Below are 15,445 nucleotides of genomic sequence, written 5' to 3'. Positions count from 1 at the left end.
TCCTACAACCTAATCTTTCTGGCCCAAAGGTGGACAGGTGAGAGGGCATAAAAAGGTCCTTGTTTCAACCAGAGCACTGCTCAGCTCTGGCTTATGGTGGTGCTGGAAATTAAACCTGGATTTGGAGCCTCAGGCATGAGTGTCTTTTGGCATAGCCATTATGCTATCTCCTTAGCCTGGGTGTCTTTCATTATGTCTGAAGAAGCAGGTAGCTTCCAAGGAACAGGAAAATGCCAAAATGGTGCCTGGGGCTCAAGAGCTTTCATCCCACATTTCTGGCACTGTCTTGTGTTAGCAGTGAAAAGTCTTGCTCCTCTTACAATTCTTGAAGCCATGGAGTGCACATTGGGGGCCAACATAGCTGTAAGTGAGAGCCCTGAGAAAGGGCCACCCCCTCTATAGCCTCAATTCCCTGCTCCCTCTGGATAGAAATTGTATATCAAGTGCAGAGCCCAGGGTCAGGCAGGCAGAACATTCCAGCAGATGTCAATTATTCTAATGGAACACTGGCCCTGGGGGAGCCAGAGAAACTCCTCCGGGCAAATTAGGTGGCATTTAAACAGAGGGTGCCATCAGAGAAACTGCCAGTTACAGGGCCACGTGTAGGCGATTCGCTCAATGAGGGGGGATTCGCCAAGGAAAGGGCCTCCCTGGTCTGGGAGGGCCTCACTCTGCAGGGGTGGGGAAACCCATATGCCCACATGCCCACATGCCTGGGAGGGGGAATGTGCTGAAGCCAGTGTGGAGCTCCTGAGAATGGGAGTGACCACAGGCCCAGAACAGGGGGTGTAGCAACCTGAAGTCTCCAGGTGATGTGAATTCTAGGATTTTAGCATTGGGAACTCTCTGGAGTGAGGGGTATCAGGGTGAGGAGTATGGAAACCTCAGAGTAGGCCTGTGGACAGAGGCAGGAAGGAACCATCTAGAACCAGGCAGGTCTGAGCAACACAGGAAAGAGCCACACACCTCCTACCTTCTCTTCCCACCCTTTCTCTTCAAGTGCTCACTTCTCTTCTCTCCTCTTTTTTTTTTCCCTCTCCCTCCCCTTTCCTGAACTCCTTGACTCCTCTGCAGATGTGGCAGTTCCTCTCTGCAGAGCCCCTTCTCTGCTCCAGCCACAGGCAAAGGCCAGTAGGCCTGTTGTCCATCTTTATCTAAGTAATGCAGTGATTGCTTTTTCTAAGTAATGCAGTGATTGGCCAGTTGGGGTGACCTGCCCACCCATGGGCCAATCAGCTGTGACCAGGAAATAGAAGTGGGAACCCATCCTGGGAGATTTCTGAAGGGCAGTGAGAGACAGGGTGCACCCAGACTTTTTATCCTGCCTTCCCTCTCATCAGTCTCTCCCAGGACCCATAGGCTCCCACAGTGGAAGTTGTCCAGGAGGGCCTGAACCAACCACAATGCAGAGTGAACTACCAGGATAGAATGGGCAGAGGGCAGTATCCAGGAAGCACTGTTGGGAGGCATGTGAGGCCTGGGAAGAAGGGGATTCTGCTGGCCATCTGGTCTTTGTCCTCCCCCAGGAAGGCTCACCCAAGGTCTGGACCACAGCTCAGCAAATGTCACACTGATCCACCTCTACCTCCACCTCCACCTCCACCATCACCACTACCACCCCCACACATACACATACACATACACATACACATACACATACACATACACATACACATACACATACACATACACACACACCATCTCCCAGCAGTGGAGTTCTGTCCTCCAATACACCACCCTCCAGTCCTGCCTTTTGGGGCTCTCTAGAATAAGGACTGCCCTCTGGTAGTGAATCACTCTCCCATAGGATGGCAGAGCCTGGAGGGCCTGGGTTCCCCTCTGCTCACTGCAGTTTCTGCACTGAATATGTGCAAATAATCCCTAGTAACTGAAACTGGAGTGAACATACAAGCTGGCCCTGCACATACTTTGCCAACTCCGACAGTTTTTGTGAGCCTTTGGACTGCTGCTGAATACGGATGAGGACTCCAAGCCTCAGTGGAGCAAAGTGGCTGTCCCAGGGTTGCCCAGCAAATGAGCAGCTATGGGGAGGCTGAGCCCTGGGGGCCTGGTGTCAGTCAGGGGGCTCTTGAAGTCAGATACATCTGTAGTTATCCTGCAGATTCCAGGAAATGGATGCACCTTGGAGAGTCCTTGAGAATGTTAATGAATTAAAGAACCAATGTTACTCTTGGCCTTGCCCCTCTTCCTTCCTTCACACAGCCACCCACTCCTTTTGCTGTCCTAGTAGGTTTCCTTGTGGGTCTTGTCCTTGGTTGGGAAGGTGTCACCCTCTACCTACCTTCATCCCTGAGCTCCTCTCTGCTTTCTTCTATTTTGCCTCCTCCCTTCACTCCTCTTCTGCGCCTCTCTCACCTTCTGTCCTACACTCTTGCCCCCTTGCCCCCCCAGACACACCACCAATTATTCTTTCACCTTTTTAAGGTTGTTAAAGGGAGACCTCATATGCCCCCAAATTAACATATGATTTCTTGCCTCTATTAGTATAGAAATCACTAATTTGAGGTTATTACCTACCAGGGGCTAGCATATTTTTGTTTTGTTTTTCTTTATTGGGGGATTAATGGTTTACAGCAGACAGTAAAATACAATAGTTTGTACATATGTAACATTTCTCAGTTTTTTTAAAAAATTTTTTATTTAAGAAAGGATTAATGAACAAAAACATAAGGTAGGAGGGGTACAACTCCACACACTTCCCACCACCCAATCCCCATAACCCACCCCCTCCCATGATAGCTTTCCCATTCTCTAGCCCTCTGGGAGCATGGACCCAGGGTCGTTGAGGGTTGCAGAAGGTAGAAGGTCTGGCTTCTGTAATTGCTTCCCCGCTGAACATGGGCGTTGACTGGTCGGTCCATACTCCCAGTCTGCCTCTCTCTTTCCCTAGTAAGGTGTGTCTCTGGGGAAGCTGAGCTCCAGGACACATTGGTGGGGTCTTCAATCCAGGGAAGCCTAGCCAGCATCCTGGTGGCATCTGGAACCTGGTGATTGAAAAGAGAGTTAACATATGAAGTCAAACAATTTGTTGAGCAGATTTCTCAGTTTTCTACATAACAATCTAACCCCCCAGGTCCTCTTCTGCCATCATATTCCAGGGCCCAAACATGTTTTTTTTTTGGTGGTGGTGGTCGTAGTGGAGTGTGTGTGTGTGTGTGTGTGTGTGTGTGTGTGTGTGTGTTAGAGACAGTGAAAAACACTCAGAAAAGAAGTAGCCATTACGACTATTCCCGTCCACCTCTAGTCATTATTGCTCCTCTTGCTGGCCCAGCCCTCACATATCCTCTGCTTAGCTCAGCTCAGCTCAGTTCCTGCATCTCCTTCTCCAGCTCTTCCTCCATTCAGCTTCTTCTTGCTCTTCTCCTGGCATTTATAACTCAGAGTGAAAGGTCTTCTCCTGTCCAGGCATTTGCCTGCATTCTTCCTGTGAGCTATCTTTTCCTTTTTTTGTTGCTTGCTACCAGGAACTCTGGGAAATGTCATTTTTCTGTTTCAAGTTATGCACCTCAATTCTTTAGAATCATGAAGCAAAGACAACAGCCTAGCAGTGACCTGTAACAGAGTGACCTGAGTTTCAGGGTGGCATAAGATCAGGGTGTCACTGGAAGATGATCAGAGTCCTGAGAACAGCAGTGTCTGGGGTGAGGACAGAGGTGCATGAACCTTCCTGTATGAGGGCCTGGTGGCATCTTTTAGTTCACTTGCAGAGCTGTCACTGAGGTGAGAATCCTGCAGACCAGTCTGGGAAGCTGAATTAGAGTCAAAACTGCCAAAGGAGCATGAAGCCAGAGGCAAGAGCTGCACCCATACGGGTACACAGAAGCTAGAAGAGACAGGCTGGAGCCACAGTGGGTTAGTTGCTGTGGGATAGAACTTGGAAGAGCTGAAAGAGGGTCAGGTAGAACTTGGCACTGGTGAAACATGGCACCCCATGTGAGGTGAGGGGAAGTTAGAGCCTGGGTCTCTGATGGGGACAGCTTGGGTGCATGAGCTGGCAGCCAGCAGCCAGAAGGAAACCATATTCCTGACACAGGCTCCTTTGGTCAGCTCTACTCTGACCTGATTTTATGACCTAGCACTCAAAAGGCAAGATTATCTTACTCCATTTCAGTTCTTTCTTTTTCTTTCTTCCTTCCTTTCTTTTTGTTTTCTTCTTGGATAGATGGTAAGAGATAAAGAAAGATGCCTGTAGCACTGCTTCATCATTCACGAAATTCCCTCTTGGCCTCCACCCACAGGTAGGGACTGGAGGCTTGAACCCTGTTCTTTGCACATGTGTTCAACCAAGTGTACCACCCACCCCTGCCCCTTAAGTTAGATCTGTGGAGATGCCCATTTATTTTTGCTCCCCAGCTCCTTCCTTCACATTAATTCCCAGAACAATCCTGAATACATGCCCTATAGAACCAGAAGCCTGTGTTCAATTTTTTTCCAACCGCTCAAATCTTCCAGTGGAGCACATGCATTATTATCTTGGAAGCCCTGGGCTGGGACCCCACTACCACATGGAAGCACTATGGATGGCACTAGAGGAAGCTCCATGGATGGTGGAGTAGTGCTGTGGTGTTTTTTCCTCTCTGCATATCTGTCTTCCTCTATCCTTCCCTCACCTAGAAAAAATAAGAATGAAAGAATGTGAACATTGGGCCAAGGAGGTTACTCAGTGGTGGTATCACACATAAAGGCCCTGGGTTCATTACTCAGCTCCACAAAATAAAACATATAGTTAAAGTAAAATAATAAAGGAAAAGCTGAGCAGGGTTAACAAGATTGGGAGTGGGGGGTGGCAGGGCATGATGAGGTCTGTGCTGTGTTACACACATGGTTACACACATGGTGGAGCCAGTAGAACAGCTCACTTGAATAGTGCACTGCTTTTCCGTGTGCAGGATTCAGGTTCAAGTCTGGCCTCCACCACACTGGAGGAAGCTTCAGTGCTATGGCTTCTTTCACTCTCTTTCTCTGCCTCTGTCCCTATCTAAAAAAAAAGTAGAACCTAGTGGAGGCATCAACAAGGGATCAAACTCTGGACCTCATGCTTGAGAGTCCAATGCTTTATCCAATTATTCTTTTTAAAATTTTTTTATTATCTTTATTTATTTATTGGATAGAGACAGTCAGAAATCGAGAGAGAAGGGAGGGATAGAGAGGGTGAGAGACAGAGACACCAGCAGCCCTGCTTCACCATTTGTGAAGCTTTCCCCCTGCAGGTGGGGACCGGAGGTTCGAACCTGGGTCCTTGCGCATTGTAACGTGTGCGCTCAACCAGGTGCGCCACCACCCAGCCCCTCAGTTATTCTTTTTAGTATTGTTTATTCACTTATTAGATAGAGAGAAGGAAGAGAGAGAACCAGAGCATCACTCTAGTACATGTGATGCCCACAATCGCACTAGGGACCTCATGCTTGAGAATCCAACATTTTATCCACTGCACCACCTCCTGGACTTCTGGTAGTACTTTAAAAAAAATATTTATTTATTTATTTATTTTCCCTTTTGTTGCCCTTGTTTTTTTTTTATTGTTGTTGTAGTTGTTGTTGTTATTGATGTTGTCATTGTTAGAAAGGACAGAGAGAAATGGAGAGAGGAGGGGAAGACCGAGAGGGGAGAGAAAGATAGAAACCTGCAGACCTGTTTTACCACTTGTAAAGCGACTACCCTGCAGGTGGGGAGCCAGGGGCTCCAACCGGGATCCTTACCAGTCCTTGTTCTTCAGGCCACATACTCTTAACCCGCTTCGCTACCACCCAACTCCTGGTAGTACTTTTTTAAAGCCAGAAGGTCACACCTGGTTGATGCTCTGTGTCTCCAAGAACAGAGAACTGTGCTGGCACTCTCTGTCTCTCTGTCTCTCTGTCTCTGTCTGTGTGTGTGTGTGTGTGTGTGTGTGTGTGTGTGTGTGTGTGTGTTTCTCTCTGTCTCTTGGCCAGCAAAGTCCTCATCCCTATTGTAATGGAAACGAGTGTCCCATCTCTCCTATTGCTGACCCCCATGGTGACCTGTCATCTCCCTGTCTCCTTTCTGTCCATACGTCTGTCTGCACAGATGCAGAATGTCATGTATGACTTAATCACCGAGCTCAACGACCGGAGCGAAGACTTAGAGAAACAGATCAGCAGCCTGGAGTCGAAGCTGGAACACCTATCGGCTAGCTTCAACTCTCTGCCCCTGCTCATCGCTGACACCCTGCGGCAGCAGCAGCAGCAGCTCCTGTCGGCCATGCTGGAGGCAAGGGGGGTCAGTGTGGCTGTGGGCACCACCCACACACCCATCTCAGACAGCCCCATTGGGGTCAGCTCCACCTCCTTCCCCACCCCATACACCAGTTCCAGCAGTTGCTAAATACAGTCCCACTGCTGCCGCCGCAGCAGCAGCAGCATTACCCATAGGTCTTAAGATGCAATTCAGCCATCCCCTGGTCATTTTGCCATCCAGGACCCGGGAGACCAGGGGAAGAGCAGAAGAGAGACCGGCTAACTGACTAACTCGTGTTCCTTTGGTGTGCTCGGTTCGCTATGCCTTGAAACCAGAAATCTAATCTCTGACCAGGTGCCTCTGCTGGGGAGCAGAAAGATAAGATAGGAGGCCCTTGCCACAGAGCAGTGGAGCACAGAAATCCACACTCAATCTCAGGTCTTCACATGGGGGGTGGGGGGAAGCAGGTGTATAGAGGGGGCCCACAGTGGAGCCTCATGGGGCAGGGGAGGGGTACCTCAGCTCTGGGTGGCAGGTCTCCTTGCCTTTTGTCCATGGGAGCCTCTGAGTGACAAAAGGAAAGAAGAGTGCCCACAACTTGCCAAAACAGACATCCTTCTCTCCTGTACTATAGACCATCACAGAACCTAATTTAGACTGAAAAAAAGTCAAATTATAAGCCAGACTTCCATACAGGATGGATACCTGCATAGCCCTGTGTTTTTGCACATGTACACACACACATGCACACACACCCCACACATGCACATCCCACAATCCATCCAGGCTTTCTCTTGTTTGAATGCAATCCTATAGTCAAAGAGACCCAGCGCCTCACCCTGCACACAGCAGGGGCCCTCCATGTACATATTGAGGTGGTTTGGACCCAGATATGGGTGCTTTCAGCTCTGGTAGCCTGCAAGGGTCAGGCATCTTCTAAGCACATCTGGAAGATACAAGGGCCTCCACACCCTCTAAGCAGGCACCATGTCAGCTTTGCAAGGAATGACAAGCCCAGACCATTGGCATAGGGGGATTTGCAACCAAAACAGTAGCTTCTGCAGAATCTTCTTCCACTTTCCCAGAGGAGCTGTGTTCTCATAGAGCACCTGTCTGGGTGTATGGCTGTGAGGGAGGGGACAGGATCTGTGCGTGTGCGTGGCCCAGTGTCACCTGAGTGAATGGGAGTGGAACATCTGGGCACTTGCTCAGCTCTATTTATCTAGCCACAGGGCACCAGTCCCAGATGTTAGGTATGCAAAGGAGTCAGGTGCCTTCACTGAGAACAACAAAGCAGGGAGGAGAAGACATGGTGAGTGGCCCATGTTACTTCCTTTCACCTGACTTGAGATATTAGATTCAAGGGAGCCAGAGGGAAGGTTCACAAACCATAATCCATCAGTAGCTTGCTCCTACTATGCTATGTTAATCCTGGTGCAAAAACTAACAAACAAAACCAATTCTACTCTAGCTCAAACTCTGAGACTTCTAGATGCAGCATGGGGGGCAGGTGTTGTAAGGAGAGGGCAGGCCAGTACAAAATATGTTCTTTGCACCCAATTAAGCCACATTTAACATCTGTGATGTGCAAATCTATCCACTTCTTTTTTGTTTTACTTTCCTCCTGGGGTCCTAGGATTTCTGTGAAAGGGGAGTTGGCTAATACCATGCTGAATATTTCATCTGTCCAGGGTGAATCAAAAAAGAGACCTTTGTTCCGCTGGGTTTCTCATTGCAAGGGAACATTGTCTTGTCCCCATTCCTGGCTAAGGAGGAGTTGCTTCTGCAGCACTAAGCCTATTCTAAGGATGAGGGACACATTGGACAGCCAAAAGCAGCTAAGAAATGCAGAGAGAGAAGACCTTGCTATCCTCCATTTCTTTCTTTCTATTGCTGTTGCTGACCCTTTGATGATCTCACTTTCCTTTTTTTTTTTTTTCTCATCACGATGATTCTTTTGAATGTTGTCACTTGCTGTTTTTGCATATGACAGATGCCATTATTTACTGTTGGCTTGATTTTGTTTATTTGGTTGTTGTTGTTTTTTTACTTTTTCTTTGAACTATTGGTTATCTTAAAGATGCCCCTTTCCTCATTCATGCTCCCTTGTTTTCAGTGACTGGAACACAAAAACAGGTATCTAAATGGATTACATAGCCACATAGTGTCTGGGCTGTATTAGTCCCATTTCACAAAGTGCAGACCACCCACAAGGCAGCCCGGATGTGCCATGACTGCTTATTTTCAACTGCAGCCTCCAATCACTGATTCCTCTCCACCCTTTCTGTTTTTGCTATAATTCCGTGTGTGTGTGTGTGTGTGTGTGTGTGTGTGTGTGTGTGTGTGTGCGCACACGCGCGCGCGCACTCCCAAGCACATGCACATGCTCATGGAAATTGAGTTGATTTCAAAGAAATACCATGCAGCCACTCTTCTTATGTCCAGATTGCCGATGGCCTGTTGTAGGCTGTGACTAATCCTCCCCTAAACCATCATGAAAGTGTCCACTTAGGTAAAATCCTTGAAGGCCAAACTAGCAGTACTGGTTATGGAATTGGTCAGAGTTCTTTCCAGCTGTGGTTCCAGGCATCCTGTAAACATGTGGCCATTTGCTGCAAGAGTGGACCTACTGGTAGTGCAGTCTATGTGTGGGTCTTCTCCTTGGTGAACCAGTCCTTCACTCTTATGAACACAAACCAAAAGCCAGGGACTGACTGTGCACAATGACCCTAAGTGGGAAATTGGGAGATACTTCCCTAGGCTAGCACCTCTGTTCTCTGTGGGGAGAGTTGTCCATTCGCCTGCAAGTATAATCAGCCCTTGATGACACCCAGGGCATGACTCAGACAAGTGTTCTTCCTCTGTCTTTGGCTCACTCCCTGGCATGTCAGGAGCAGAGTTAGGTGGGGACAGGGAGTCGATGGATTTGCCTGCCTTGCCTTCTTATTCTCTACTTCCCAGTTTGGTGGTGAAGGAACTTTAATTTCTATTCAAGAATTGGCTACATGTGTCTTTTTTAAAATACTACTACTTATGATAACCTCAATCCAAGACTGAATGTACTGAATTCTACCCATGCATGAAGGCTGACTCGGTGGCTCACTTGACCTTCTCTGATAGGTTTCAAAAAGATCTCTAATAGTCACTAAAATATCTAGACACTTGAATTAAAAATCAAGAGCCACCCACTCATTGCTTAAGCCATATTCTAGCTTCATGTACTGTAAAGCATGTGATATATTTAAGCCCACTAATCTCAGTGGAATGTCAGGACATAGTATCAGTTGGTAAATGATACCAGACTAGGGGCTTATTCCTCCTTAGATTGAAGTCCAAATAGAAACTGTTCCATAGGATCAAAGGCTACATGTGTGTGGTCATCATTAGCAAGTCATCATAAAGTATTCCCACAAGATGCTCTTGCCATCTCTATTGTGTGTGACTTTATGGCATTATGTCTTTATAATGCTTGTACAGTTCAAAAGGACAAGAGACTGAAGGCCTTGGTAGGATCACAGTAATCTCATGGGTCAGGAAGTGTAGAAAAGGTACCTGCACATAAATTCTAAAGTGCCAAATAAGAGAAGGCTGTTGTTACTGATTAAAGCTCAAGAAGGGGTGGTACTGAAGAAATACTAATTTTAGGGCTGGAAACACAGCATAGTGGTTATGCAACAGAATTTCATGCCTTGGGCTCCAAGGTCCCAGGTTCAATCCCCAGTACCACCATAAGCCAGAACTGAGCAGCAGTCTGATTGAGACACAGACACACACACACACACACACACACAGAGAGAGAGAGAGAGAGAGAGAGAGAGATATGGAGAGAGAGCTTTTAATAAACTTGAGTTTTTCCCTCCCCATTAGATTTCCAGAAGTTTCTTTGTGGTTAGCCATGGAAAATTTTAAAAACTAAAGACATAATCAGAATAAATAAAACTAAAGCCAGGTCCATTTATTTGGCCAATTAACCACATACCTCAACTTCTCTGCCCCTAGTAATGAAAATAAGCATTAATATTTTTAAGTTAAAAGTATTCAGTAGATTGAAAGATGGAATCACTGTTGTCACCAACAGCAGACCAGACCAATTCTAGTTGACACTTCGTGAGTGTTAGCTAAATGCAACCAGGGCTGGAAAGATAACACAGTGGTGATGCAAAAAGACTTTTATGCCTGAGGCTCTGAGGTCCCAGGTTCAGTCCCCAGCACCACCATAAACCTGAACTGAGTAGTGCTCTGATAAAAAATAAAAATAAAAAATAAACAAATGCAGCCAATCATTACCAAAAGGTATTTATTGTATATTGTCTAGATAGTTAAGTCAGCAGGGAGAAATATGAGATTAACACCTAATTGCAGGCCCTCTCTCCTTCAGAGTGTACCTCAACAAACAGTGCCCCCATTCCTTTAATTAAAAAAAAAAATTGTGTTGCATTCCAGAAGAAAGGGTGTCGCCATCATGGCAGTACCACACTGAGACACAATGAGGTCATTGCACTACCACTAGGTTACTGCTCTAAGTCATTGCTTCTGAAGTCGGGAATATGTCCGTGGTCTAGCCAAGACGTTTTCCTTTCCTGGAAATTACTCAGAAGCAGAGTCAGGATCCGATGGCTGTCCTCTCTGTCTGCATGGGCTGCTCTGCCGTTAATTTCAGCACCTTGGACAGCGACTGCAGCGTCCTTAGGCAGGAAGCTTCTCTCACTGCCGCCTGTGGGCTAGGGAACTGCCTTGGACAGTTCCCTTCCTTCTTACTGCCACCAAAGTAAACACTAGCGGCTGGTCTCCTTGATACTAATGAGAAAGAAGTATTATGGTAGCAATATTAATTGCCTGCTTCTGGGAGTAAAATAGTGAGAGCCCTTCACTCTGAATGCTTGTGCCAGACTGCATGACAGAAATTAACATGCCACCCCATCAGACAAGTAATACATAGATTTATTATTATTATTATTGTTGAAATAGTCCCAAGCTAATTAAAGAGTATTGACTACAGTGGTGTATATGTATATACAGGTAGAGGGCAAAAAATAACTATGATCTTTTTGTTTTCTTACAACCATTACTGGAAATGCTCAAGCGTAAAATGGAGTTCCCTTCAATGTATGGCCTTCTGGTCTAGGTGGTGGGTGCCCGGGGACAGCTATTGCTCACACACCCAAGACATGCATTCTGGAATCTGTCATCTTAGGCCTAGAGCTAGTGTTGGGACACACAAAAGAGGTGTTGCATCCAAGGTCAGTCAACCAAGCTTGTGGAGGAAAAGCACAAAAGTCAACATCAATCTGTATTGAGGGTCCCAAAGAGATGCTAGGTTTATAGCCTCACCCCCAAAAAACTCATGACACATCCACTCTGAATCTGATGGGGTCAGCCAATGTCCAAGTTCCCAGAAAGAGGACAGGCTGTCAACAGCCATCTCTAGGTGTGTCACATGCTCTCTCCACTTTTGACTCTCAGCTGGGGGCCAACCCACCTTCATCAGACATGCTTCCCAAGGAGGCAACAGCTTGGTGTTGGTGCCTCTGATGCCCCATTCTGCACTGCCTGGAAGAGCACAGCCACCAGACACAGATGGAGGGAGTGTGGTCTCAGCAAAGCCAGAGACTGCAGCGTTCGTATTCCGAATCGGAGGAGCTTTGTCAATCTGAATTTGCATCTTGCCTCTGTACTGCTTGCTATTTTTTAATGATAGGAGAAAGCATAACAGTTTATTTTAAATATGAAATATATTGCTATATTATAAAATATATTGTAACTTTCAATTAACATCTTTTGTATATCAAACTTGTGTCTAGCAAGGCCCGTGTCAGCCTGCTCCCCCCACCTAACCCTCCCATGACTGTTTCTGAGTACACATCGATGTTGGTGGCTGCCTGACCCCCCACTCTGAAGACCCTCAACCTGTAGACCTGCCATCTGCTCACTCTCCAGACCTGACTAGGAGAGGCATGAGAACACTGTTTTGAATGTAAAAGGATGCTTCTACCGTATAGGACGCTACCAAGCCATTTAAGAAGAGGATCTTTTTTCAAAGCCATCAGTCCTTTAGGAGCTGTGCCAAAGCAGTTCAGGAGAAGTGTGGGTTCTCCCTATGACCCTGCAGAGCCCCCACCCACCCCCGCCTTAAACTTTGGTGAGTCTCTAACTCAGCCAAGCAATGTCAGCTTTGACAATGTCAGAGTTAGGCTTTAGGAAGAGCTTTGTTCTGTGGTATGACAGAGCAGAGTCCTAAGCATTCTCTATGTCAGATTGAAATGGGATCAGAGTTCTATATTTACAGAGTCCCATGCACAAGTGTGTTTTTATGAGCTGGTGGGACCCTGGCAGGGACAAGGTCTACATGTGTTGATCACAATACCAGAGCACAGCTCCGAAGGGAATGAGGAAGCCTATGGGGGCATGCCCAGAGTTGGGCTGCCTTTTCTGTTAATTTCACTCTAACTGGGAGCAGAGAGAACCCCTTTTGAGATGTTTCCCAAGGAAAGGTGTATCAGGAGATGGTTTCTATTTAGGCAACTCATGAAGCCCTCTCCCCTCCTTCTCTACTACAACCATGAGATGCACAGCTAGTTCTCACTTCCTCTCTTTTGAAAGACTGAGGGAATGCTTACAGATTTAAAATGGGGTGTTCTGAGATCTAGAACAAATCTGGGCCTCGTCCCAGGGGGAATCCCTTCCCTCCACTTTCCTCACCCTGTGCTTAGTACAGATGCAAAGCAGGGAGCAGAAGAGTAAATTTAACTGAGGAGGGTTCCCACCCACCTAGTGACTGAAAATCCATAAAGAGGTTATGCTGGTGCAGGATGAGGGTTTTTCTCCTGGGAGAAGGCTAGAATCTTCTCAAGATTCCACTAATTTCAGTATAAATATATATCAGGCTGGGGTCTCAGTAATAGAAGTTATTCGTGTTCTCTGGAAGAGAGACCTTTAGAGAAAGGCCCAAATTGGGGTTCTTTGTGGAGCTGAGACCTCGACTGTAAATACATTTCCTTTTGATGGAGTAAGTAGGCTCCATGTCTGACTTATCCCTTAGTTGTGCACAAGCCATCAGAACCCCTGGGCATCAGTTTGGTTTTGTTTGTTTTTAGCAAGTCAATCCCTCACTGGGTGATGAGCATTCATTCATTCTCAGTTTTATAATTGATAGATGAATGTCCTAGTGGTGGTCAATCTGTCCTTTGTGCTTCTCAATAGAACAATCTCATTCAGCTTTTCCTTTTTCCTTTGAATTAGTCTCAAATTCAGACCTTTACATTTATGAAGAGTGGATAATTCTGATTTTTCCTCTGCCCCCTCCCTAAGTCATTATCCAATCTCAACCAAGTAAACCAATGCAGATCCCCAATTTAGGGAACACCAACCTCATGACAATGATTCAGGGATGTGGCTCCATGCTAACAACCCTCACTATTCAAAGTCTGGTCTGAAGACCACCAGCCCTGGCACCATCTGGCAGCTGATCAGAAATGCAGACTCTTGGGCTTCACACCAGACTTGCACAGTCCAATTCTGCCTTTTAACAAGGTCCCCACCTGGTGAGTGTATGCAGGAGATATTTCTAGCACTGGCCTCACCACTCAGCAATGGGAAACATTAATAATCAGAAAATCAACACATTTAATGGCATAAATATATGACCAGAGAAACACAAATATCTCTCAATATTGGGGCAGGCTTTTCCCAGCCTCACTGGCAATGGTCTCAGTTTGTAGTGTTGAGTCATGTCCAAATCCCCTTTATGTGTTCTACTTTAGCCTGTCTAGGCCAGGTCAGCAGAACACCTGATTCATCTTGAGGCAGGTCCCTGGAAGTCCACCTGAGTATCCACTCATCAAAGTGCAGAAAGAGCTACATTTATGTTCCATCATTGAGTGACTCAGCATCCACCTGTGGAGACCCTCCTCTCCCAGAGGAAACTCCCCAAGAAATTAGCTTAGCCCTCCAGGAACATTCCAAATCCTTCAAATGAAACTGTTCTCTCTTTATGACACCAACAAGAGATACCCCAAGGTAAGGCAGGAAAGATGTGAATTCTGATGGCAGCACCATAAATCTATTTGTACCCAGAAATAGTTTTGTTCGGAATTAATGGCTTTAACCTGTTCATTGTAAAAAGTGCCTTGGACTTCAATCTAAAGAGGTCAGTATAAATATATACATATATGTGTGTGACATATGTAGGCAAATATTTACATGTTAATACATACATAGGTGCACACACATGTACTAACACATTCATATATAATATATACATGCATATATAAGTGCTTCATAATAGATCATATTGCTATCTGCAGTTCCATTTTTGTCTGGTCCTCTGTTTAATTGTCTAGTAAAGACATTTACATAGAGAGCTTCTATTCATGACATCAATGTATTTTTTTGGTTTGTTTTTTACTTTTTATTAAAAAGGTAAATGATATTAAAAAAAAGTCAAGTGCCTGAAGGTATTGAATGGAGTCATGGTAAACTTTCTCAGGTTGCCCAAGGAGAAAATGGGAATTTCCTTGGGAATATGCTTTTCTGTGTTGTTGTTTTGGTTTTCCCCTGGGAGGGAGTCCATGAAAAACCAGAGTGGTTCATGATTTTTATGATGTTCATTAGAATCCAGTTCTAAGAGGCAGGACAGTGATGCACCTGGTTGAGTGCACACATGTTGCCATGTGCAAGAACTCAAGTTTAAACCCAATTCCCACCTGCAGAGGGAAGCTTCATGAGCAGTGAAGCAGTGCTGCAGGTGTCTTTCTCTTACCCTCTCTATCTCTCACTTCTCTTTCAATTTCATTGTCTCTATACAAAATAAATTTCAAAAGAAAAGAATAAAAAGTAATCCAGTGGTCTCCACAGTCAACAGCAAAAATCAGATACCTCCTAATATCTCATTCTTGTCACACATCATCATCAGATTGCACTCTGTCATTTCACAAACATCTCATAAAAACTGCAGCAAAGGTGGGCGCGAGGAATAACATCATTGCTAGACTGGCCAGCTCCTCATGGGGCGCGAGCGCTTCCACACTACGATCATCATCTCTGGCATTATGCTATTCCACTGCAGAATACTGTGCCCCAGTATGGTTCCGTAGCCCCCATGTCCACTTGGTCGATTCCAAATTATATTCCTCCATGAGGATAATTTCTGGAACCATCCGTCCCACCCCGGTTCCATGGCTGCCAGTTCTTAGCAACATCGCCCCGCCAGATATTCGTTGGGATGCGGCAT

The 15,445-nt window shown here is 46.1% G+C and overlaps 1 protein-coding gene across 2 annotated transcripts in view; it reads left to right on the top strand.

Annotated features, from left to right (window-relative positions):
* KCNN3 (potassium calcium-activated channel subfamily N member 3) overlaps window positions 1-14,219 on the top strand; it is a 175,725-nt gene extending 161,506 nt beyond the window's left edge. Inside the window, exons 8-9 of one of the 2 annotated variants that reach the window (XM_060201539.1) lie at window positions 6,067-6,258; window positions 11,680-14,219. In XM_060201539.1, coding sequence (XP_060057522.1) covers window positions 6,067-6,258; window positions 11,680-11,748 — 261 coding nt within the window. In that variant the 3' untranslated portion in view covers window positions 11,749-14,219. Of the gene's footprint in view, window positions 1-6,066 lie in introns of both variants that reach the window. The other variant, XM_007525346.3, reaches the window with a different exon arrangement.
* Window positions 14,220-15,445: the final 1,226 nt, after the last annotated feature.

Source organism: Erinaceus europaeus, chromosome 11 (genome assembly GCF_950295315.1).
Source record: "Erinaceus europaeus chromosome 11, mEriEur2.1, whole genome shotgun sequence".
NCBI lineage: Eukaryota > Metazoa > Chordata > Mammalia > Eulipotyphla > Erinaceidae > Erinaceus > Erinaceus europaeus.
Note: the sequence above shows the minus strand (reverse complement) of the source record. Positions and strands in the feature narration are given on the sequence as shown.